The 25,988-nt window shown below is 46.2% G+C and overlaps 2 protein-coding genes across 9 annotated transcripts in view; one reads left to right on the top strand and one right to left on the bottom strand.

Moving 5' to 3' along the window:
- LAMB3 (laminin subunit beta 3) overlaps positions 1 to 8,203 on the top strand; it is a 46,962-nt gene extending 38,759 nt beyond the window's left edge. For all 5 annotated transcript variants that reach the window (XM_034770564.1, XM_034770560.1, XM_034770562.1 and 2 more), the window contains exons 19-23: positions 2,335 to 2,542; positions 3,856 to 3,997; positions 4,480 to 4,656; positions 5,643 to 5,796; positions 7,440 to 8,203. In XM_034770564.1, coding sequence (XP_034626455.1) covers positions 2,335 to 2,542; positions 3,856 to 3,997; positions 4,480 to 4,656; positions 5,643 to 5,796; positions 7,440 to 7,573 — 815 coding nt within the window. In that variant the 3' untranslated portion in view covers positions 7,574 to 8,203. The remainder of the gene's footprint in view (positions 1 to 2,334; positions 2,543 to 3,855; positions 3,998 to 4,479; positions 4,657 to 5,642; positions 5,797 to 7,439) is intronic.
- A 105-nt stretch (positions 8,204 to 8,308) lies between these two features.
- Positions 8,309 to 25,988, bottom strand: part of CAMK1G (calcium/calmodulin dependent protein kinase IG) — a 54,666-nt gene continuing 36,986 nt past the window's right edge. For 3 of the 4 annotated variants that reach the window (XM_034770566.1, XM_034770565.1, XM_034770567.1), the window contains 11 exons: positions 21,208 to 21,336; positions 20,056 to 20,130; positions 18,295 to 18,433; positions 16,822 to 16,945; positions 15,510 to 15,585; positions 14,893 to 15,005; positions 14,282 to 14,360; positions 13,797 to 13,884; positions 12,453 to 12,868; positions 11,756 to 11,884; positions 8,309 to 8,947 (listed from right to left, as the gene is read on the bottom strand). In XM_034770566.1, the coding sequence (XP_034626457.1) occupies positions 11,794 to 11,884; positions 12,453 to 12,868; positions 13,797 to 13,884; positions 14,282 to 14,360; positions 14,893 to 15,005; positions 15,510 to 15,585; positions 16,822 to 16,945; positions 18,295 to 18,433; positions 20,056 to 20,130; positions 21,208 to 21,336 (1,330 nt within the window). In that variant the 3' untranslated portion in view covers positions 8,309 to 8,947; positions 11,756 to 11,793. Of the gene's footprint in view, positions 9,057 to 11,755; positions 11,885 to 12,452; positions 12,869 to 13,796; positions 13,885 to 14,281; positions 14,361 to 14,892; positions 15,006 to 15,509; positions 15,586 to 16,821; positions 16,946 to 18,294; positions 18,434 to 20,055; positions 20,131 to 21,207; positions 21,337 to 25,988 lie in introns of all 4 variants that reach the window. The other variant, XM_034770568.1, reaches the window with a different exon arrangement.

Genomic DNA, 25,988 nt, shown 5'->3' with positions numbered 1-25,988 from the left:
CCTGGCAAAAGAGTTACATAATCACTGGGCCATTGGGATCCCCACCAGCTCTAGCTCCCTAGATGTGTTTTCTGAAGAGCAGGGGAAATAAAATAACCACAGCAGTATGAAACCCAGGGGTTTGTCTCCCGGTACAAATATTTGCTTTGGTTTTGATCCATGTACGCTGAACGCCTCCAAGGTTTGCTTTGTATTTAGAGCTCAAATGAAGCCCAAAACTCAGTTAAAATGGCTCAGTTTCACCTAATTCGTGTTGCAAGGAAACAATAAATTGGCCTCAGATTTACTGGAAAAAAGGCCCAGGAGCTTTCGAAAGGTTTGCAAATATTTGAGTTGCAGTCCGAGTTTCAATGAGACCTGAGAACAAGCAAGTTCTGATTGGTGTTGGGCCTTTTTGTGAACAGTTCTCTTAGTTCTAATAATATCTTGCAGTTCCCAATATCATCCTTGCATCAGTTCACAATGCACTGTCTAGGGAACCAGATGTGGTTAATATTCTTACTTTAACACTGTTAAACGGATACAACACTTTTTAAAGGGAGTGCTGCTTTTGCTTTGCCTAAGAGTGTAAATGTCACTAATGCACCGTGAGCCCCAGACAGCAAACTTGCATTCAAAAATGGACTAACTTTGATATAAGTTGAATGTAGTCAGCTCTGGTATTTGACTATATCTAGATAGGTTTGAGCCTTCAGCACCTGAAACTTAAATTAGTTCTCCCCTGGGGCGTAGAAGAACAGTCTGACCATGACCAACATCTTCAGAGTCAAGCTTTGATTGTGCCATTCACACAGAACTAGATTAACTACTGGCGGTGTAACCCTGGTGACCTCCACGGAGTTACACCAGGGACAGATTTAGCCCATTGCCTTAATGGCCTTCAAATGCCATCTGTGACGTTACCATAAGTGGCTGTAGGGAGGGCAGAAATTGCTAGACCTCGGCCTTCTGTACTGTAGAAGTTAATGAGAAATCTGTCCATGCTTCCTGCAGCTGTCCAGGAATCACTCTCCTTTTCCAAACTGGAAAAAAACAGTTAGAAACAAATCAACTAAATTTAGCAGAGGTGAAAAGTGCTGGATTGGCAGCCCCGGGGCACCAAGAACTCCATCTGCAGAGTAGGTACAGTACAGCGGCAGCAGGGAGACACTTCCTCACATGCCTTCCACTGCCATTGTACCTCTATCCTAGCATCTGAGAGCAGAGTACGTTCTCCTTCGCCTCGATGCCGAGACAGCCTTTGAGGACCCTCAATTAGCATCAGTTATGAATGTGGCTTTTGCACAGCACTCAGACCTACACCAACTTTCCAGCAGCACTTGTTGACCTGAAATAAACTCAAGCAAATCTTCTAGGGTGCAGATTATTAACCAGGCGAAAGAAGTTATTGTGCCCAACAACTAGTGAGATGACCTATAATTCATAAGCAGATTTTAATAACGGATCAACCTTGTGAGCATTAGCTGAATAAGAAAATCAGGTCATTCAGCACTGTCTGGTATTACAGAGATTACCAAGCTCCAGCTAATCACTAACCTAACATCCTTTGGGATGTGCACATCTCTTCTCTCTCAGATCTGTTACCTTCAGTGGTGATCTAGGAGAAGGCTTGTCCTGGAATACATATGCTACTCAGTCTGTTGCTAGTGTCAGACTGTGCTCCACATTTAGCCTCACAGCTTTCTTTGTCAAATCAAAGGTATTGTCTTAGTACTCTGGCTGGAAGCTTGGCTGAAGTGTTTGGCAGTGTCCTCAGTTAAATCTCAGCCAGTTCTTATTTTATTCCAGGCAATGGGTCAAGTTTATGCCTAGCGTTAGCTGGTGCAGCGACCTGCACTGACTTGTGCAAAGCCAAATCTGGCCCATTGTCTCTCTGCTCAACTGATCGGACTCCCCTGAGCTCAGAGGGTTCAGTTGTCAAAGAATCGCCTCCTGGATTTTCTCACACAGTTGAAACCCTGCCTGCGTGGTAGGAACCACAAAGACTGACTTACAGCTGGGACACACAGAACATCTTATCTGCGTAGCGAGTGGCTCTGTCAGAAGTATTGCCTAGGGTCCCTTAGGAGGGACTGTAAAATGGGGGATACACTATTGGATTAAGTTAGCGGTAATCTGGCCACCTGTTGGCAGACACACACAACTCCTTGAATGAGGAGGTAGCGGGAGCTAGAGGAGCTGGGAATTCGTAACCCCTGAACCTGGTGTTTATGGTCACCTGCTGCATTGCCTACCCCCTGGAATTCTGGCTCCCCGTGCTGTGCTCCCAGACCTGCCCGCACTCTATTCTTGCAGCTCTTCCTGACTTTTTTTGTTTGTTTGTAAACTCTCTAGACCCAGCCACTGACCCTGCTACCATCCAGGAAGTCAGCGACTACGTGCTCTCACTCCGCCTCCCAACGGACACTGCTGCGGTCCTGAGGAAAATGACTGAGATCCGAAACCTGGCTGCTAAGCTGCAGTGTCCTGAGAGCATCCTCACCCAAACAGCTGGGGATATCGCTAAGGCCAAGAGGCTTCAGCAAGAGGCTGAACAGGCAAGGTAAGCTGGGCTTTAAGCGAATGGGATGAGAGTCTATGGGCCTGACCCAGAGTCCACGGAAATGGATGGAAGTGGCCCTATATTTGCATTCCTCAAGTCCCTCCAGAAGAGAGAGACTCCCATTTCAATCCTGCTGCTCACTGTCCACGTGGCCTTCCAGCAACTCCCCCTCTCAGATTCACCACCTTTGTGCCTGAGGCACGTTACACAGCATGGTTGGGATAATGCTGCCAGACTTACTGGAACCAAATTTCACCTGACTGCTGGCCAGATCCTTAGCTAGTGTAAATCTGCATTGACTTCAGGGGAGCTATGCTGATTCATATCAGCTGGGATTCTAGCCCCTAACTTGTGTGTCTGTACAGTATCTAGAGAAATGGGACTCCAGTCTTGACTGGTGCCTCTAGCTGATATCGCAATGCCTATAATAAATCCGGCTGCTAATAACAATAGTCTGACATCCCTTCATTATAGATACTGGGGTGGGGAGATCTTTCCCTGACCAATGGGAACCTTTTTTTGCTTCTTTTGAGTGCCTATCATGAGAGATGATAGAGCTGAACAGGGATTTCCAGGGAGTCAGTAATAGGATCTCCATTATAATCGCACAGTTACTAAGGGAGAGGACAAGAGCATTAAATGGCATATTTACTATTCTGATGAAAGTGGGGAGGCTTGTCCCTTTACAACCACCACCACCACCACCAGAGCGCCCTTGTAGAGCTGCAATGGGTTTATTTTATGATGACTCCGTCGTAGCAATATTCTGGAGAGAAGGTTAATGGGATAAGAGGGTAAACCCATTGAGAGCATCTGACCCCAGCTGAGCGCGATGAGTTAGGGGAGTCTGGCTTTGCGTGCAGACATTCCAGGGGAAAGTAAAAAGGCTCACTTCAAACTGGCAGCCGGTGTAACGGACGTAAAACTTTAAGCAACCAATTGGGCACTTTCTTCCCCCTTAAATAATTCATCTTTCCTCACTTGACCAATTATTAGAAGCAGTTGTGCTTCTAAAGGAGGCTTTGGTTTCTTTTCCCATCCTGCCTCCTCATCCTAGTGGTAGGAAGTACAGCACTGCTTCTCTTCTTAGAAGGCAGCATGGTCAAGTGGTTAAAGCACAATGGCTTTAGGACTTCTGGCTTCTATTACAAGCTTTCCACTTCGTCTCTTTGCAAGATGTTCCACTTGTCTAGCTTATTTCCCCTCTGCCATTTTTTAACTTTTGAGCCACAAAGCAGGATCTCATACTGCGTTGTCATAATTACAATGATACATTTTTGATTTAATCATGCTTCCCTATTGCATTTTCCCAGGAACCGAGCAAACGCAGTAGAGGGCAACGTGGAAGAAGTGGTGGAGAATTTGAGACAAGCAAACACAGTGCTCCAGGAAGCCCAGGATGCTATCAGTGGCTCCGGCTATTCCCTTCAGCTCATCCAACTCCGCATTGATGAGGTGAGTGATGTACGCTGCGTTCCTGGCATTGTAACGCTGCGTGGCCTGCACGCTGCTCCTTTGAAACTCTCCTGGAACTCCCTGCAAAGTGCCTTGCCACGGTGGGTAGGTTACTAATCACATCCTTGAACCCGCCCATTTTCATCCTACCCTGCTGATGCAATGATGCCCCACCATGTAGAAAAGAGGCTGGATCCTAGCAAAATTGGCTTGCTGTAAAAGTCTGACTGTTTTTCTCTTTGTGTTATCCTTGTGCCCTACCCCATCTGTCCACTTGTCTCTCTGTGAGATAGGAACTGTCTTTGTTCTGTCGAGCTGAACAAAGCCTATCATGGTGGGACCCTGGCTGGGGGCTGTACTCACTTCTGAGTCTGTATTACAGACCAATAATAAACCATAAGCGTGCCTGTGAGGATGATATATCATTAATGATGTTCTGGGAGGAGCTTTTCTTTTAAATACCAAACACCTTTGGCTTTTAGATCCAGGCTGTCCTTATTCCAATGGAGAAGAATATGAGAGACATTACGGATCAGCTGGACAGCTTCACGGAGAGAATCCGCCAATTGCGGCACAAGGCGGAGCAGAATCGGTTGCAGGCCACAGATGCTCAGCAGAGAGCAAAAGAAGCCAGTGAAGAAGCAAGGAGCGCTCAGCAGGTACGGAGGAGGTCTCGTAGGACCCTAGGAATGACTCTGCCCATAATCCTTCACTAGCTTCTTATTCTCATGCAGGAGCAAAGCCACATAAATGCAGAACATATTTGACTGGTGCAGGGAAAGTGAATTACTCTGTTTTTAGGAACATAGGAATTGTCAGACTGGTTCAGACCCAAGGTCCATCTAGTCTACTTATCTCAGCTCTGCCAATGGCCGGCACCCAATGGCTTAGAGGAAGGTGTAAGAACCCTGCAGTAGCAGAAGTGGGATAATCTGCCCCCACATTAGGTCTCATCCTGGTCTAACAATTAGTTTGATTTAAGCCCAGAAGCACGAGTTTGAATATCCTTGCCAAAAATTGTTAGCATTAACTATTGTAACTCTGCATATTCTTGTTATCCATAGACATGTCCAATCCCTTTTTGAATCTAGCTAATTTTGTGGCCTCAATGACTTCCCGAGGCAATGGGTCCCACAATTTCATTACACATGTGAGAAAGAATTTCCTTTCATCAGTTTTGACTGTCCCCTTCTTCTTGTGTTATGAAACAGGGAGAACAGAAGTTCCTGATCTCTCTCTCTCTCTCCTCTAAACTATTCATTATTTGATATGCTATTATCTTGTCCCTCTTCTTCATCTCCTTTCTATAGTGAACAATGCCAAGCTTTTCAACCTCTCTTTACGTGAGAGATTTCCAGGCCCTCGATTATTCTTATTGCTCTTCTTTGAACATCTCTTTCTTCACATCTTTTTGAGATGGGGGGACCAGTGCTCTACACGTTAATCCAGATGATGCTGAATTATTGGTTTCTATACAGGCCTTGGAAACCAGTATGTACATTTATTAGGGTCTTTAATATCTCTACAGTAGTAATAATGGCCATTTATAACACACAGCTCCAATACAGTGTCTAGAGGTCATTCATCACTTGGACCTCATTTATCTGCTTGAATTCACCTGCACTACTCGTTCACTTTCCTACAGGGATTTGAACAGGTCAAACAAAAATATGCTGAGCTGAAGAGGCGGATGGGACAGAATTCAAATCTGGGAGCCCAGGGCAGCAGGATTCAAAGTATCGACATGGAGGCAAAAGCGCTCTTTGAAGAAACCTGGGCTATGATGCTCAGGATGGAAAGTAAGTAAGCTTGTGCAGGCAATCAGAGCATGATTCCAAGTGGAGAAGAGGGGCTGCTGGCTCTCACTGGTGAGAGGAACAGAAGACTGAGAGGGAGTGGTGCTGAATTAGATGGCTGAAGCCCTGTCTATATTAGGTTCCTCATCCCCCTCCCTCTACATTAATCCAAAGCCCTAGTGTACGTGTAATCCACTGGTGTAAGAAGGGGCTTGTAAACCAGCAGGGTGAATAACCCCTATGCAAACTCTGTTTGGCCAGGAATGTAATGTAATGATGTGAGTACAAATTCCCCTAATCTAGCCAAGCCCTGAATGAGTGATTCTGCTTGTAGATCCAAGAAACCTCCTCCTAAGTAAAGACCTTGGAGGACAAATGTGTTAGCCACAGAAACCCAGACAACTGGTTAAACTTAGCTCTGAATACAAAGGAGTCTGCTTTGTGGTTTTCATGACAAAGGGATTGATTAATGTGCCCCCCATTTGTCACATCACTGAACCTCACAGCATGTTGCTCAGCTCCCATTGCTGCGTCTGTTGCTCCTAGATAATGTTGCAGTGCAGGGGATGAACATGGTATGAGATTTCTATTACTCAACCCGATAATGTTGCAGTGCAACATTATGGGGTTGAGTAATAGAAATCTCATACCATGTTCATCCCTGGCCTCACCCGGATGAATTTGGGCCCTGCTGTGTAATTTCAGTACCTTTCCCCTCCATGCCAGCGGTGTGGGCATTTTGTGAGAGGCATGCATGGGGAACTGAGGTTGAGACTCCACCAAATCCCTTGTGGCCCATGCAGGGATCGGAACTTGCATCTGGAGAGCAAAAGCCAATGTACCAACTCCACTGTGCCACTCTGGACTAGCTTCAATAACCTGCTTCTCTATTTCATCTCATGTACGCTGATGCGCCATGCACTCATTTCCATTTCCAGCGCTCGTGTCTAAGGGCCTCATTCAGTATACTTTGGGTGCCAGCCACGGGGCAGATTAAGTGCCCTGGTCAGAAGCTCGAGCCTTTCAAGCTGGTGGAGAATGGCACTGAGCCCAAGTAGTTATCAGGCCAGAGCTTTGGCACCGCTTTCAGTGATAAAGCAGTGGCTCTAGTGAACATCATTTATCAAAGGTGCTTCTCCGTGTCAGGGATTTGATCGGATGCTGCTGCTTATTGTTCGTACCAGGCACTTAATGCTGCTTGTAGATTGCTGAACTCAGCAAGGAGTCTTGACGTTGCTAAATAGGCCTGTGTGCAATTTCCCTTCCAGAACATGAGGTGCATACAGTATGGGCTTGTTTCTGCCCAGCCATTGATGTTAGCAATGGAATTTCCATTGACTTCAATGGTCACTGTCTGGAGTAGCTTTATTGGAGGGGTGGGGGGCAGGCTTTATTGGAAAGAAACATTGACTGATGTTATGTGGTGCCCTGGACAGTGGAGGAGTGGCTTTACGATGCACTTATTGATTGGGGTTGGGCATGTCCTAGGCAGGGCTAGCATGGTTGGCTGTTCTATTGGATTCTGATAGTGCTCTCCTGACTTACGGTGAGAGGGTGTAGATTTTCAGAAGGGTGATGAAGGCTTGAGGGCATAATATAATTTTCCTGGACTATCTTCCCCTAACTCCAACTGCCTCTCTCCTTAGCTATAGAAACGGAAATTCAGAAAAGCAACAATGCATTAATCGTCAAGTCAGCCAGCCTCGCAGGCCTGAAGGAGCAGGTGGAAAAGATCAACAATCATATCCATGAACGAATCACATACTACACCAGTTGCTAATCAATGAGCTGCTGGGGCTCCATCTCGCCATGTAATTGCATTGTCTGCCTTCTGTTCGAACACTGACTGGGGGACTTAGTCCCATCTCCTGGCTCGTAGAAGTTTCTTGTTCTCAAGGTCTTTGTCAATAGACCTACTGTACCTTTAGAAAATAGCTAGCATGGAGCCAAAAAGAACAAGGTCCCTTAGGGAGAATGAATGTTATGTGGCCTTGCTAAAGCCACACTGAGTGGCTCTAGGAAAGGGGGAAGATGGATCTAATGTCAGTAACTAATAAAGCCTTTTGGAAGGAGTTATTTCTGCATGAGGTTTGCCAACTTGACAGGGGATGTTTATTCATTTTAGCACCTGGATTTCACCTTTTGAATGAAAACCTCAACTCTGGCCTTTTTAAAAAAAATAACCTTTTCTGGTATATTGCATTTAGTTCTTCAAAGAAAGTCATAAGAGGGGCAGGATGAAGGCCACAGCTAAATATAAGACCATTCCCAGGAGTGGTTAACTGAGGTAAACACTAAAAGCCCTATTTACACAAATGTAAGAGCAGTGGTGCTCTAAGGTAGCATTAAATACCACCCAGATTGACTTCGTCAGCACCTGCTTATTTTCAAACAATACTTTGCAGACAGAAGAGTGTAGGGAACAACTCTGCGCTGGCAGTGGGAATTTGTCTTGGGAGATTTAAGAGAGTACTTCCACCTCTAACCAATCGTCACTTTACAAAATAAAAGTCAGTTTTATTAAGCATGGTGTTTATTACACAATTACAGACTTGGAAACAGGGAATTAAGACCTCACTTTGATTATCATCAGGCATGTGGAGGATGGTAGCAGGCTCTCTCCTTTCACAACTTAAAAGGAAAACTGCACACCCAAGACAGGCCATTGTTACTGGACGACTTCTTACATCTGAGCTCCAGCCTGTTGAAGTCTTAACAGAGAGGTATAGACTGTAAAAACTGCTGGGATGCCTGTGACTAAATAAACACCATATGGCTTTGCTTTAAAACAATTATACTGTGCAGTACATTTGTTACACATTGAACAACTCCACAATATATATTAAGAACCAAGATACAGCCTTGTGCAATGATGTATGTGTCATATACATGGAAGGTGCTAGCAGAAGCCTTGTGCCCATACACCTCCCTTCTCTAAAGCAACTGCTCCATGTTCTAGTGAGCCAGATACTCTTCAAGGTTGTTGCTCTGAAGGATTACTTAAGAGTAAAAAGTGTGCAGCTCTCCAACAAATGGCCACTCTCCTTTGAGAAAATGGCTCTCCATCTGCTTCTGCCAGGATTCAGTCTCCTCTCCTCTTGCTTGTGCTATTGCTGTCTGGCTGTGAAGCGCAGAAATGAGTAAATCAGCCCTTCTGGAATAGGAGAGAGTTCAAAGTCACTATTGGAATTGTTTCAGTGGACAGTTCCTCCAGCACACATTGCTTTAACAAACAGCACCAGGGCCATCTTGGTTTCGTTAATCTGTAGTTTATAAAGGATTAATACATTGAAATAGACTCCAACAGGTTGATAACCTTCTACTGATGTGCATAAAGCCACTTATAACACATATGCTCATGTCTATCATCTATTAACCCTTTATATAAAAATTGGAACCATAATATAAGGCAGGGGTCGGCAACCTTTCAGAAGCAGTGTGCCGAGTCTTCATTTATTCACTCTAATTTAAGGTTTCGCGTGCCGGTAATACATTTTAATGTTTTTTAGAAGGTCTCTCTCTATAAGTCTATATATTATATAACTAAACTAGTGTTGTATTGTAAAATAAACAAGGTTTTCAAAATGTTTAAGAAGCTTCATTTAAAATGAAATTAAAATGTTGATCTTACGCCACCAGCCCGCTCCGCCCGCTGCTGGTCTGGGGTTCTGTTCACCTAGGCCTGCTGCGGGCTGAGCGAGGCCTGCGGCCAGGACCCTGGTGGGAAGGATCCGGCAGCCAGAACCCCAGACCAGCAGCGGGCTGTGTGGGGCCGGCGGCCAGGACCCCAGACCGGCAGTGGACTGAGCGGCTCAGCTCACTGCCACTCAGGGGTTCCATCCACCGGCTTCTGACAGCCGGGATCCTGGCTCCCAGATCCACTCAGCCCGCTGCCAGTCTGGGGTCCTGGCCCTCCCCACATACAGTGGGTACCTACCTTCTCCCTGGTTCTGGCCATTCTCTTCCTCTCTCTGCACTGAGCTGAGGGTGGCAGTGCACTGAGCACAGGGCTGGGGGTGAAGGGTCGGGCCAGGAGCTAAAATGAGGGAGGGGGCTCAGGTTTGGGGCAGGAGGTTCGGGTGTGGGGCACTTACCTGGGCAGCTCCCATTTGATACGAGGGGTGCAGATGGGAATGTGGGGGGGTGCAGGAGCTCCCGTTTGGTGCTCTGGGTGGGGATGTGGTATGGGGGGGCTGGGAATGTGGGGCGGTGCAGGTGTCAGAGCAGAGGGGGGGGGGCTGGAGATGTGTGGGGGTGCCAGAGTCAGGGCTAGGGTTGTGGGCGTGGGATGAAGTAGTCAAGCAGAGGGCTGGGTGTGTATGAGGGAGGTACAGGGCTCAGGGCAAGGGTCTGGGGTGTGTGCGGGGCTCAGGGTGGAGGGAAGGGTGTGTATGTGGGGGGGGGTCAGGGCTCAGGGGAGAGGGCTGGGTGACTGCCGCCCTAAGAACTCCCAACCCCCGAGCTCCTTGTCCCCTGACCACCCCCTCCAGAGACCCCCCACCCTAACTGCCCCCACCAGGACCCTCCTTGCTCTCTGTTCCCTGACGCCCTGACCCCTATCCACCCCCCGACAGACCCCGGGACTCCCATGCCCCATCCAACCCCCCTGCTCCCTGACTGCCCCCATGCCCACCCCTTATCCAGCCCCCCCCAGCCCCGGACCCCTTACCATGAGGCTCCACACAGAGCCTGATAAGCTGCCCCGCGGGAGCGCGCAGCCCCTACCCCCAGAGTGCTGCGCGCGCAGCAGCAGAGCTCCAGGGGAGGGGAGAAGGCGCGGGAGGGGCCAGCAGCTTGCTGTGCTCCGGCCCAGGAGCGCGGACCCCGCGGCTTGCCGTGCCGGGAGAGTGGGGTCATTTGCCCACCCCGTGTGCACGGCTATACTTCTGCTCCCTGCCCCCGCGGGGGGAGCGGAGGGCAGAGGAGAGCGGGCCGGGCTGGGCAGGATTTTTAATGGCACGCTGGAGTCCCGGCAGGCTCCAGCGTGCCATTAAAAATCGGCTTGCATGCCGTCTTTGGCACGCGTGACATAGGTTGCCGACCCCTGATATAAAGCAAGACTGACTTCTCAACATTTACTTGGGAGGAGAACTGAGCTAACATTCTTACCTTTGTTTGGGGAATATTTTCCTTCATGTAATGTCTAATGGTAATACTTCTTAGTGCTTACTTACAGTAGTGCAAATGTCTGCTTAACTAATCCATAATTCATCTCATCTGCAGTTCTGAAAGCCACTTCCACACTCACACAGACATTCCTAAAGCCTCTGCTACGTGATCTCTTTTAATCAAGAGCAGAGCTTTGGGTAGCAGTGCAGGTTTCCCTATGCTGCGGGGTCACTGTGCCTCAGACCTGACTTGGGTGGATCTCAGCTAAGGATGGGAAAGTAGTTCAGGTTCCATGGCCCAATCAGTCCTGGTTGTCTGCTGAGAATGCCAAAGGAGCCAGTTAGTGCTGACTGTGCTAGTGGTTTGTGTGATGTGGACACTTGCCTCCTCTGTGCTGGACTGACTCCTTCAAATCACATTTTATACAGGCTACCACAGAGCAGTCATGTGGCAACAGCTTACGGTCACTACTGACATTAGCCATAGGCTACTTATGCCGTGTCACAGACCTGGCCACTGTGTAGTTGCTCTGATTTAATAACGCCCAATTGCGTATAGTTCAGAATGGCAGGCCTATGTGCTACCTCTCTTCTACAGAATAGAACCTAGAGGGGCCCTATTCTCATGCAACAGGATGCGAGCAATTCCCCATGGAAACCAATCTGGCCCCTGGATTCACAGAATTGGTCTAAACAGAAGTTGAAAGATGCTTTAATTTGTCAGACTCTTGCTGCCAAGACATCCATCAGCTATGATTACAACCAAAACAAACTTATTCCACCCAGAAAACTCTATAAGCCAGACTTTTTGCTTCATTTTATAGCAATAATCCTATTGATCTTGGTGCACTTACCGTTAAAGATGTGTTGGCTCAAATGGATGACTTGCCAATCACATGACCAAACACACACCAGTTTGCCCAGTGCCACGGTATGAATTGTTATTGGTTTTCATGGGTACGATAACCTCTGATTTGAAGTGACTGGTTTGGGGGGAGAGGGGTGAAAAGAGAAAAATGCAAAAAAAGTGAAGAGCAAAATCTAGGTCCATTCTTCCATTGAGCAGAAATAACTATTTTTTTTTTAATATAAACAGTGGGCCAGCTACTCAGATGGTATAGCTATGATTAATGCCAGCTGAAGAGCAGGACCAGTATTTTTAGCAACTGCAAAAAAAATAAAAATTAAAAAAAAAAATCATAGGCACTTCCAAATTATGGAAAGGCACCAGATTGAGGATGCTGGGGAGTGAAGTCCTCTGGTACATCAGTACATTGCAAGCTCTGCCATGTCACCTGACCAATGTGTCTCAACCTGATGCCCCAGGCGCCCCTCCAAGGGAGTGGGAGGGGGCTTGGCTGGCCACACCTATACAGCCACTGCAAATTTCCATCTGTCCTTTTCCCCTTCCCTCTTTCCCACCTACACCTGGTGCTTGGAACGGAATGCATCCACCAGGTTTCCACAAAGCCCAGTGCCACTTGGTTGCAGGGACTGTGCTGTGAAGATAAACCTGGGTCAGTATTTAGAATGGACAAGGTGGCTACCTACTGGTTTTTGGCAGCTTTTTTAAGTAGCGCTGACTCCGAACAGAAGATGGTCTTCACCTTCTCATGCCCCTCAGAGGCTGAACTGCAACCGCAAGAAGTTAGAGTTGGAGGGCTCTGATTGTCCGGCAGGATCAAGCACTTGTCGACTGGGAGTGACCCATTAACCAAGTGATCTAGTGACTTGCTCTGTGTCATCCGGGTGTTTTGGTCAAGCTGGCTGGGAGGAATTTGACATGCTAACATGGGGATTAGCATCTTCTTGTCTTGAGTGGGTACCTCTTGGCTGGTGACCATAGGGCTGTTGAGTCTGGATACTTCTGACACTTGTATGACAGGGAGGCTCGTGTCAGGCTGTGCATGGCAGTTCATGTGGAGTTTCTTCATGTGGCGCACAACAGCTGCAGCATTGAAGGCTTGCTGAGCAAGAGGAGACATAAAACAACCATGATGATCTCCCAAGCTGCAAAGCTACCTGGATGCTGCAGTGTCAATGGAGGATATCTCCTGAATAGTGATTTACTGCAGTTGCATTGCCCAGTGCCATGCTGCTCTGATGGGCCAAGTTCAACCCTGGCATAAGCAAAGGCAGGGGAGAATTTCACCCACCCCCTTTTTGATAAGTCAGCTGTGGAATTTACTTGTTGCTTACAGACTGGTCAGAGCTGCAAGATTTAGCTCAAAACTGAACCCTATCATAGATTATCAGGGTTGGAAGGGACATCAGGAGGTCATCTAGTCAATCCCCTGCTCAAAGCAGGACCAATCCTCAACTAAATAATCCCAGCCAGGGCTTTGTCAAGCCTGACCTTAAAAACCTCTAAGGAAGGAGATTCCACCACCTCCCTAGGGAACGCATTCCAGTGCTTCACTTCACTTTTTTGAACAAAGTAACTAAGAACTTTGGAAGAGGCTGTTCTTGCAGCATTGCCAACCTCACTGCAACCAGGAAGCAGTGCCAATCCTGCACAATTAGCTGACAGGAAGAACAGGTGTGTGGGTAAGACAAGAAACCTGGGTTCAATTCCCACAGGCAAGTCTGTTGCTTGGTGCCTCAGTTCCCCATGTGTAATATGGGACTGTAATCCATCCTCTTCCCACCCTTTGTGTGTGGGGTTGTGTTTGCATTAAGTTCAGCACTATAGAGGGGCTCTAATTTCAGTTGAGACCTCTTGGTCCTACCATAATATAAATAATGATCATGTAAGATGTCCAAACTGATTTCTGGGGAAGGGGTCCAATTTGTGGGTGCTTATTCATGGTATTGAAGGTGTGCTCATGGATAGATGGCAGCAACTGGCATTTGCGCTGGAAATGATTCTAGAACTCCCAATGGCAAACAACCTACCCTCCATTTGCTCTTTGCAAAGTTTTTCTGGATCTGAGCACTGACAGATGGGTATATGTCCCGGTGAAGGGCTGTATTTCCATCAATCCTGCAGATGGGGAGAGAAGAAACAGGCTTGTAGGCAGATGGCATTTGAGAGGCATTCCATATTCTGGAGGCTGCTAACTGCTTTGTACATTCAATCAAGAGTAATTAAACCCAAAGGAAAAACAGCAACAAAACATAATACAAACACACACACTTCAGAGTTGAGAAAATATCAGTGGGATTGTTTCCCCTCCATCTTAAAGGTGAACTGTGCACAAATAACCACTTTCCTCACAAAAAAGGACAGACAGAACATTCCAAGTCAGATTGCAAAGAAAATACTAGAGAATAGTAACACATCACCATTCTGTAGGCTACAGACAGCCCTCTAGTACTAAAATGCTGAGACTGGCAATGTTAGGTGCACATGCACACGGTAGGAGACCTGTTCCTCTCACCAGGGGTGCCTCAGGGCTCTCTCACAGGTGAACCTCTCATTTGGATCCTTCTCCAGTAAGTGAGCGATGAAATCCTTGGCTGTTTGTGAGAAACAGATAGAATCATGTTTTAGCACGTACAGGAAGTAGTCCTAAAGCTGATACAACAAATGCTGGCAGATAAAACGTGCTGCTTAAGTGTTAAGTGTTCCATGTCTAAACCCACAGTATTGTAACACTGTCCCAAAGGTAAAATGGACACGTGCTCCATGGAGAGAACATGGCCCCTTAAGCAATGTAACTGAAGATGGGTCAAGTTTTATTGCTAACATGTAGCGATTGTCAGAGTGGATCAGACCTGTGGCCTACCCACTGCAGTATCCCATCTCTGACTCTGGCCAGTACAAGATGCTTCAGAGGAAGGTGCATGGAAACCCTTAACTGTGGCCAGGAAGCAAAGAGAATAACTTGCTGTGGAAAATGTGAGGATGTGATTCACTTAACTCCCCTTCGCTTGCACTCCCTTGTAGATTTCAGCCTATCCAAGATCAGGAGAATTCTGGATTGCAGATGTTGTATGCCTGAGAGGGGACAGGGTGCTAATAATGTGCTTCCCAGTGCGTGAGATTTACCTGACTCAGAGATATCATCCCAAAATGGAGACTCAAACTCATAGTAGCCTTCTTTAATCTTTTCAAACAGTTTGGATTCTGTCTCTTCGTAGAAGGGAGGGTATCCACACAGCCTGGAGCAGAACAGGAAGAAGTGGATTAGCTCCTCTCTCCACACACACAAGTTTTTTTAATTTTACCAGGATCAGCTGGTGTGTATCCCAGGGATAAGTGAAGAATAGAGGACGATGCTGTATGTATCCTCACCATACAGCACGGTTTGGGTGAAACAATTCAGAAAAAGGTTAAAAGCTTCGGTGCAGCGATGTCAGGACAAAGCCACAGCTGGTGTGCAGCTAATGGGATGCAGCTGAACCTAGAAACAGAGGGGATGCTGAGTGATAGTTATGGTACTGAAGGAATAGTGCAGGGGGTGGGCTCTATAGTGAATTGGACTGCGGTCTTTATTACACTGAGTTTCACTGCCTTTCACCTTGGGAACAAATGGGGGCTCCTAAGCTGGTGGCGTGTCACACTCATTTTGCACAAGCATATGTGGGGGTCACACAAGGGGCCACACCACTGAAGAATCCTGAACATGTGTCAAAAAAGCAAGGGTGCTGTTGGCTTGTACTCACAAGATATAGGTAATGACTCCTATAGACCAGCAATCTACAGCTTTGCTATATGGCTTCTGTGCTAGGACCTCTGGAGCTACAGGAAATCAAAAGCAAGTCAAAGTTATAGGCAATATAAACCATTTCAGGATAGTGAATGATTTGACATAAAAAAAATGGCTTCTCATAGACCTGGTTTGTGAGGCTTTCATACTGGAGAGGGAGTTAGTGTCTGTTGTGTGCACAAACAGTTCTGTGCATTTGCCACCCACCAGATCCCAAGCAGCAGCAAGGCGACTGACTCAGATTTTAGGACCAGAAAGAACATGATGATAATCTAGTCTGACCTGCATAACAAAGGCCAGAGAACCTCGCTCAGTAATGTGTGCATCAAGCCTATAACCTCTGGTTGAGCTATCGGCCTCTTCTTTTTAGAAAAGCATTGAGTGTTGATTTATAGACTTGAAGTGATCGAGAATCCACCATGTAAACTCTCAATGGTTATTACCCTCACTGTTAAATTTTTTTTTTTTAATCTTATGGTCTGAATTTGTCTAGCTTCAGCTTCCAACCTTTGGATCTCAGTTCCTGTGTGTTTCAAAGAGCCAGGTTCTCTGTTTTACCTTTTATATTTGGTTGTTCTTACAGAACTTTATAGCCTCAAAATGCTGTCTGGACATTAATTAGTTCTAGCATCCCTTGTGATATATGGGTCATTATACTAATTTGTTTTTATTGTGATTTTCAATTTATGGACTGGGGTCCAGAGCCTAGAATGGGCTCCCTATTGTTACATTTTAGACATATGAAATAAATACATTTTACAGATGCGCAACATACAAAGGAAGGCTGATTGACTTGCACAAGGCCAGAGTGCAATTTGGAGATGGGTTAGAACGCTGGAATGCTGGAGATCTCAAGCCATTAGGTCAAGCTGTCTCAGACACGTTCTGCTAACCAGACAAGGGAATGTCCCAAAAAACTACTTCTTACAGGCCAAATCCTGAAATCCTTACGCAAGCAAAATTTCCATTGCTTCAATTTTTAAATTAGAAAATGAAATCTTGAATAACTTCAAGATTAGGATGAAAATGTTTAAAAAAAAGTTTATTTTGCACACTCTCTTTTCTCTTTTAAGCCTTCTGAGATTTTGCCATCCTTAAAAAACATGTCCCTAATCTGATTCTTCTGTAGCCTACATAATGTATTTATTATTAGCATGTTACTAATATGCATAAGCATGTTATTTTGCGGCTTTCTTCCGGAAAGTGCCTTATGTGGGCCTGTGTCATGTAGGTCATCAGTGAGAGTCCATCCTTTCCCCCTTGCTCACCAACATATCCTGGAGTCCCACAAGCGGTGGACATGATGCCATTCTGCTCCATTTTAGACAAGCCGAAGTCTGTGATCATGATTTTGGAGTTTTCTTCAGGTGTCAGGTAAAGCAGGTTTTCAGGCTGTCGGTAAGAAATGGTCAGAATTTAAATGCTGCACTGACAAAGAGGGACAACTACAGTCAACAAATGATAGGTTCATTTGTGCTTCTGTTCATGCACAAATAAAAATAATGGTGGCCAGGGATATAATGGTGACTCTCTAAAACTACATCAGTAAAATGATGAATACATTCCTAGGCTCTCCCCACCATGCCTGTTGTCTGCTCCACCAACTAGTTTCCTCTTATATTGGTTTTGTTTTAGGTAGGAAGGATGCTCTAGTGGGTAGGGCACTGGGCTGGGACTTGAGACCCAAGTTAATTTCCTAGCTCTGTCTGCCACACAGCCTGTGAGTGACCCTGGGCAAGTCATTTCATCTACCCTGTGCTTCACTTGCCTTTCTGTAAGGGTGGGTAATACCTCCCTATTGCACAGGGCTGTTGAAGATAAAAACCCATCAGTGAGAGCAAGGCATTCAGATACTGCAGAGATGAGCACCCTTCTAGAACCTAGACTGTCAACTCCCTGGGGCCTGGGCTGTTTTGCACTACATGTGTGGGGCCCCTAGACCCTACCATAGTACAGATAGTTTTACTTCAATATTGACACTCAGTCCAAAGGAGTTCTGTATTTTGCTGCTGATGCTGCAGCCTTATTTGGGGAAAAACCGATAACCTTGACTTCTGATATCCTGAGCTGAAGTGACATTGTCTAAAGAATCCAGGCCAGAATAGGCCCATGTCTGTATTCTCACCAGCAATGACTCCAGCAATGATTTGCCCTGTTACATACCCATATCCTTGTATATGTAGTTCCTATTGCTGGCGCCAGGGGACACTGGTATAAACAATGGATTATGCCACTGACCTCTCTTTAGAGGCCCCTATGTCAAGAGGGGCATTGGAGTTAATTGGTTTGTAAACAGTTCACTTGCCATTTCAAGACGCTCTTTGACTACTAGGCCAGCAGAATGAACAGTACGATGACTCAGACTAAAACCTCTAGAAAGTTACTGCACAGAATAAAGAGTGAGGTTCCAATTCCAGGCAGTGGCTCTGTGGAATTCAGGAGTCAGGTTAACACTCACTGAGCACAACTTGATGGATAAGTGTGTTTGGTGCAACCTGCTACTGTTACCACCAAATGGAGTGGCCCCTGCACCTTACATAGGAGCCTTGTGTGCTTTTGGTGATGAAAGTCCAAGGGGATGATCTATTGCGTGGTGATAGTGATATTAACATGATCTTAAAAAGCTGGTGAGCATTAGTAGAATTTCACTGTGTACTCTAGTGAACCCTGCAGTGCTGCATTGCAGACATTGTTAACATGACAGGGCAATGCTGTTTCCAAAAAGCACAGGGGCTACATACCTTTAAATCTCGGTGAACTATTCCATTCTCATGGAGATATTTCACTGCTGCCAGGACCTGTTGGATCACTACACTTGCATCTTTCTCAGTATAAACTCCTCGTTCCAAAATTCGGTCAAATAACTCCCCGCCAGACACCCTGAAGGAAAGATAATACACATCATCAGCTAAAGAGTATGGATATTAAAAACTAATAAAAAGGCAAGAGCAGGAAATTTTACTTGATCTTTATCTAGCTCACACTCACTATGGTATCTAGGCTTTCCTTGCTCAAGTGCCAATGGATGCATAAACACTGGTTCAGCAGGGGTTAATCCTACTCTGTGGGCCAAGGAGGCCACGCCCCCTCAGCTCTGCTGGGCATGCTCCAGCTGGAACATGGATATAAAAGGGAGCAACTCGGCTCAGGCGGGACTGACCACCAAAGGGAAGGGACATGTGCTGCAGGTTCTTGTAGAGGGACTGCCACCAGCACGTCAGGTCATGGAGACCAGCTAGATGGTGATGACCCATGACCCCCCGACATCTGACACCACAGGGAGGAGAGGCCTTGGGAATCCCAAGACAAGCCATGGAGGAACGGGTAGCAAGTGACTCAGGGAAACTTAAAGGGGAATCAGTCATAAAACCGGGGCTTAGCTCGGAGTGTTCTGGCAGGATCCCTGCCCAACTGGTGGCGGGCAACCCCGCCACTGCCAGGGCCCTGGGTTGGGACCTGTTGGAGTGGGGAGGGCCCAGGTCTTCCTATCCTGGCTGCCACCTACCCTAAGGCAGCGGCCCACCCCTCCAACCAATCTGGCTGCTAGGCCACACAGCCCTGACAAAGAGGGCAGCTATATGGACTCTGGCCATTAGGCCACACAGCCCAGTGTAGGAGGACCACCTTGACAATGCCGAAACATTAGGCCATACTGCTTCAAGACTAGGAGTGGTCATTTAAACCTAGCTGCGGGGCCATAACACTCCTTCCCCCTTCCCCCAAAGGGTGACAGGGTGTACCAGCCCCATGACATGTACATAGCAAAGTTTGGGATAGCCCTGAAACCTATTGCCTCGATGCAGCCAATTTGGCTCTTCAATCTGAGACAAGCATTTGAAATGCTCCATAAATAATTCACTAGTATAATTCCTAAGGAGCCAATAAGTACAACTGGAAAATTTCTTAAACCCAAATTGCCTTGGGTTATGCTGCTGCAACCTGGTTGTCTGAACTCCCAGGGGCTTGGAGGGGTTTCCCTTCTGACTTTCAGCTTCGTGTGTTGAGCTGTCTCCAGCCTCCATCACATGACCTGATTTATTGAGAGTTAATCTGAGTAAAACAATCCTCGTTAGAGAAATCCACACTTAATCCATCCATCACAACAGGGACACCTTCAACTGTTCCTTAAAGCTAGCTGCTTTCTTTACTGCTGACACATTTGCCCATTTTCCCTTTCATAGGCCCAATACCTAGCATAGCTTTAATTAGAAACTTGCCTATTCCTGTCCGGCTAAACGGTGAGGAATTAGATCCTGATCTGAGTTTAGAAATATACTAATATAAAAGAAGGCCCATGCACAATGGAGAAATGTCTAGGGTAGTTGCATCTCAAACCCTGTTGTTCACAGTTCATTGAGGAAGCACATGTCAGAGTGGATATTTTTGTGCATTTGACTTTCAGATTTGAGTGCCTGAATCCTGCATGGGGATGCTGAAATGGACACTCGGCACCCAGGAAAATGTTATGGTTGTATCTATGAAGCATAGAAAGAGGTACTTACAGCTGCATGACCAGGTAAAAGTGGGTTGCACTTTCGTAAATGTCTTCCAGGGTCACAATATTTTCATGCTTTATTCTGCAACCAGCAAAGACGAACAGAGGTTACAAATTTATTTGATGAGAATAATCATAGTAGTGTAGGACTGGAAGGGACCTTGATAGGTTATCTAGTCCAGTTCCCGGCACTGAAGGCAGGATTATGTAATAACTAGACCATTCTTGACATGTGTTTGTCTAACCTGTCCTTAAAAACCTCCAAGGACAGATTTCACAACCTCCCTAGGCAGTGCTTAACTACCCCGACAGGAAGTTTTTCCTAATGTCCAACCTAAACCTCCTTTGCTGCAATTTAAGCCCATTGCTTCTTGCCCTATCTTTAGAGGTTAACGAGAACAATCTTTCACCCTCCTCCTTGTAACAACCTTTTATGTACTTAAAAGGTTAAGATGCATTGTCAAGCTGAAAGTCATGCACCTAATCTTCCTCTTGTTTCACACCAGTTTTTCTCTGGGCAAAATTCCACTCACTTCCAAAAGAGTGACTCCTGATCTATGCAGGAGTGAGAGGGGAGAATCAGGGCTTGTCTGCATGAACATTAATTTGTGGCAAGAGGAGGTGTGAATTGACCCTGAACTAGCCTGCTGAAGACTGACTGTCCACGTGGGCCTGGCTGACATGCATTCGCTCCTTTGTGGCTGATGCTTTCCTGCCCTGCAGTGTGTCGCCATTTACACCAGTGCAAAGTGGGTGTTAAACACTGTCAAAGCAAAATGGTAGCATTTTGCACTCCTTTGGTGAGCGAAGGACAAGTCTCTATTGTTGTTTTTAGACAGTGGTGAAAATTTAATTTTCCTGTCACTCTTTATGCTGTTTGGTTTTAGTCAGTTTCTTTTTCTGGTTCTCCTGCAAAACTGTTGGGCTTGGCAAGGGGCATATGTAAATAAACTTTACAAATATCCCTCTTTTCTGATCTTTTAAATAAATACCAAACATTGATCTTCCTTTCATCTCATTCTTCCACCTTTAATGAGATGCAAATTTGTGCAGCAGCGGCAAATGGCCCTTATACCTAGGGTGATCGATGGTTTTGGTTCTAAAGGTGCAGGTCAGGCAAAAATAGTTTGCTCTGCTTCACATTCAAAATTATACTCACTTCTTCAGCACTGCGATTTCATTCTCCAGGCTGCTGTCCTGGATGACAGGGGACTTTTTGATGCACTTTAGAGCAAAGAGCTTCCCAGTGGTCCTTTGCTTCACTAGGAAAACTTCTGAAAAAGCACCTCTACGGAGAAAACACAGATGAAGGACAAAGGTGTTTCAATAGATGGCAAAGTTGTAAGCTGGAAGCAAATACGTGCGGAGAAGGAGCTGAAGTAAAAAGCAGGCAAGTAATCGAATAATGATTAAAGCTTCCACTATAAGTGGATGGCATTTGTAATTAGCTGCCACATATCTAGGCTACCATTATTGTGATGTATATATGGCTTCAAAATTCTATTGATTTCATGTTGCCATTTGGAAATGTACAATTTAAGACTGTGCAAGGGATCAGCAATATTTGGGAGACAAGAACCTGAGATGTATTAAAAACAAAGAAAATATTTGATTGAAGCTTGTTAACCAAGTCTGTAGAGTTTCACTTCAACTTCTAGTACTCAATATATTTATTATGATGTATGTAAAATGATCAGTACCTGCAGACACCTAACAAAGAATCTTTTCTGAAAGGGGCAGACAAAGATGTGCCTAATTTAGATAAGTTAAAGCTGAAAAATACCGATCTGGAAGTGAATGTCTGGCAGCCCAAATCTAGGGTGTGTTCTGATTCAGGATCATGGTTTGACCCAATCAGGGCCGGTGCTACCATTTAGGGAAACTAGGCAGTTGCCTAGGGCACCAAGATTTGGGGCTGCCAAAAAGCAGTCCCCCCAATTTTTTTTTTTTACACTGTTCATACACCCCCTCCCCTAGTGCGCGGTTGCCGCTCCACTTCTCCCGCCTCCCAGGCTTGCGGCGCCAATCAGCTGTTTGGCGCTGCAAGCCTGGGAGGGGAGGAGAATTAGAGCGGGGGTGGTGTGCTCGGGGAGGAGCTGGAGCAGAGGTGAGCTGGGGTGGAGAGCTGCCGCATGGCTCCCTGGGGAGGGGGGGGAGGTGCCGCGGGGGCGCCTCGGGGCAGAGGGGGGGAGTTGCCGCAGAGCTGGGGGAGGGGGCAAGGTGGAAGTTTCGCCTAGGGCGCAAAACTTCCTTGCACTGGCTCTGGACCCAATGTATAGAGAACCCACTTCAGTTCCAGAGTGTGAAGGTCCCCAGTGGTGTAGGGTCATTCTTTGAAAAGCAGGTAGTGAGTAGAGAAAGGGCTGAATACACAGAACATCTAGCATGGAACCTTCCTGACAGACGGATAAAAGGAAGAGAGATTGGATACAGAATCACAGTAGCAACAGTCAGGAGAACACCACACCAGTGAAGACAATCCAATAGCTCCTTATGTACATGCCAGCCCATGAGACGACTCCTGTGGTGTCAGATTTAGAGTCCATCTCAGGAAAGGCAGGTGCCATATACCACTTGACAGCACAGGTATTCAGTGATCAGTATCTGAACAGGAGGAAGGAGATAGATCCGAGGGCATGGCATTTTACTGCCTTTCAGCCTTTGCACCGTAATCTGTTGGGACCCACGCTCAGGATTTCCCCGTGCTAAATGCTAATGCAATCCCAGCTAGGAGAATGTATTGGCACCTGTCTAATGAGGCACAGAGCCAAAGACCTGTCCACTCATTACCGTTAAAGATCCCACGGCACTTTTTTTGGGCCAGGGCAGAGGTATTCATGGAATCCCAGCCAAATTCTAACATGAGTGATTTATTATCTTTTGCCTCCTCAGCATCCCTCTGCTGTTTCAATGAAGGCAGATATTCATTTCCCCAGCTCTGTGTCAGTGACATTTCAGAGCTGAACTGAATGGCTGTGTCCTGCCCCAGAGATGGCTGCATGTCAGTTAGGTGAGAGTTTTACTTTGCCTATAGATTGAAAAACAGTTTGGGTGCTTTGTGCATTAATCCAAGTTCTGCCAATCAAATGTGAAATATCTGGATAAACCCAGTTCACTGCATAACATTTCCTTTTGGCATCGGATGGCTTTGGCCCTGGCTTCTTGCACAACCAGATTACAACTGTATGCCCTGAATTACAATGCAATGGATGAGTGTCCAACGCATCCCACATAGCAGAGTTCAACTCATTACAACGAAGGGTGAATATTTATAACATTGCCAAAGCCTACAATCTTGTTAAAGGTTTTTGCTTAGGCAGCTAAACGTGTCAGGTGATGGTGCCACTGCACCAAGCTCGTCTCAAATAATCCTCATCACCTGCACGGCAGATTAACGGATGTGTTGACACAGAATTGCCCATAGAGCTGTGAGCATTTAAGGGAGCTAGAGAAGAAAACGTAAGAGAAAAATGGTTTGAGAGGCAGCGAGATCCAATGGGGATCCAGTGGCACTCAGGAGACCTGCGGTCTGTTCCCAGCTCTTTGACCATGAGCAAGTCTCTTCCTCTGTCTTTCTTGTGTATTTGGACTATAAATTCTTCAGGGCAGGGAGTGTCTTACCATGTGTCCATATAGCACCCAGCACAATGGGGCCAGGTTCTTAGCTGGGACCTATAGATGCTACGGTAATGAAAATAACTAGCAAGAACAGAAAACTTGCCACTCTCATATCCCACTCAATAAAGCGCCCAGTATGTTGTGCAGATAGCTTGGCTAAGCACAGAGTGGTACCCATCTGGCACACAGCTGGTTGATTTTGTATTCAGTTGCTAGCCAGCGGCAGTGACTCATGCACAAAAAGAAGAGCAAGACGAAAGCAGCTCCAGGCATGACTCGCCTGCAGTAGGGAGAAAGATTCCCTGAGCCACGTTACTCAGGGTCCTGCCCATGTATCTTAGCCCCTGACATGTCCTTTTTGCCCTTCCCCACAGATGGGCGACTGTGCTGGCTTAGCCTGGAGAGGTGCAGATCATATCATAGTCAGCACTGGGGGAGAGCCAACTGAATTGGAGTAGAACCAGTCTATGACTATTTGAAACAGAGTGAATCCTGAGATGTTCTGAGGTTCAAACATTTTTTTGGGGGGAAAAAAACTTCCTTCCATTTCATGGTCTCTCCTGCACTGTGGGTCCAGCAGGCTATGGAGGCAGAAGGCACAAATAGTGTAAGGGCCTGATTCTCAAATCAAACCATCTCCGATTTCAGCTACCTTGGTGCTCCCTGTATTCTGGAGCTGTGCAAGGGGCCCTTTATCTGGCCCTGGAGCAGGGATGGTCCAAGAGAATTTCCAGTCACTCTGGAAGCAGAAATCAGGGAAAAGTTTATGAAGCAGCAAGTCTAGGGAGTTAAAAGTTAAGGATACAACCTTTGTAGAGTTTCACACTGAATCAACTGAGGATTAACTGGCACTAAGGTGTGAGCATCTTACACTGAAGAGAGACTTCTCATATCTTAGTGAGCTGTTGGGGAGGCGGGGAAGGGACGTTTTCTCTTGATATCGTAACCATCACAGTGCTGTTCTCAGTTTGCGCTCCCTGGACATCCAGAAGGGAGCAGTCTGGGGCAGAAAACTCTCCAAAGCCACATGCCCAATCCAGACTGACATCAAACAGAAGGTTTCCAAGGGGAACACAGTTCACCCTCAAGACCAAATTCAGCATTGATTCCAGCAGGCGAGAGCCCATTGACTTCAATTGTCCTGTGCCCAGGCTCAGTTTGGTCCCCCACCCATCCCTTTCTGCAACTCTATAGAACAAATCACTATTGCGCAACCTTGTCTTGCCCTCATCTCCCTGTGTTCCTGATTCCCAATCTTTAATTCATTGAACACCCTCATAGACATAAGGCCAGATTTTCAAATGCTCAGCACCTGGAATGGGAGCCCCATTTTTCCAAGAGAACTCCACTTCCATTTACAGGCACCTAACTAAGGACCAGATTTTCCAGAGTTCTCAGCACCCAGCATCTCCCATTGGGACACTTTTAGGCTCAGTACCCACCATGCTCTCTTCTATTTCATACTCATCTTCATACAAGCATAGACAAACTGGTCCCTCATACTCACATCTGTCCATCCTGCCTGTCCCCCTCCCCTTAGCAGGAGTGTTACACTGAGAATGAAATCCTGACAAACTGGATTTCCAATGACATTTTTTCCATGAATAATTTTAAATAAGTGATCACAAAACAGGTGGGTTTTTTGGGACCCACGCTGCCTGATAGGACAATCTCCCTTGGAAAGCCACTTAAATGGCTTAAGCTACTTCTTTGGTTTTCTATTGCACTTGGAATCCTTGGAACTTCCTAGGATACTGCTGCCTCCATTTATTTCAGTTTTTTTACCGATATCTCCCTTTATTTTACTCAACTCTCTTCAGTGCTAATTAATGCTGCCCTACTGAAACACCCACTGCATGTGGCACAAATCCTCATTTCTAATACCATCTTGGTTTGTAATGCAATGGTAGGAAATGAACAACCTACAGATCAGATGCTAGAGCATCTGTTCCACATTTCATTCCTAAACAAATAATTACACCCCCATGTTAAAAAATTATGGATCAACAAATTGGCTAGAAGGGAACAAAGCTTTCCTTGAGCCTCATTCCCCTCTAGGACAGTGCTGCTGGATAATTTAACTCAGTGGCTCTCAACCTTTCCAGATGACTGTATCCCATTCAGGAGTCCGATTTGTCTTGCATACCCTCAAGTGTCACCTCACTTAAACTACCTGCTTACAAAAAAGTCAGACAAAAATACAGAAGTGTCACAGCATGTTACTGAAAAATTGCTGATTTCCTCATTTGCCATATAATTATAAAACAAATCAATTGGAATACAAATAGTGTACTTATATTTCAGTGTATAAAGTAGTATAAA

Source organism: Trachemys scripta, chromosome 4 (assembly GCF_013100865.1).
Source record: "Trachemys scripta elegans isolate TJP31775 chromosome 4, CAS_Tse_1.0, whole genome shotgun sequence".
Lineage (NCBI taxonomy): Eukaryota > Metazoa > Chordata > Testudines > Emydidae > Trachemys > Trachemys scripta.
The sequence above is the reverse complement of the archived record's forward strand: the minus strand, read 5'-3'. Positions and strand labels throughout refer to the sequence as shown.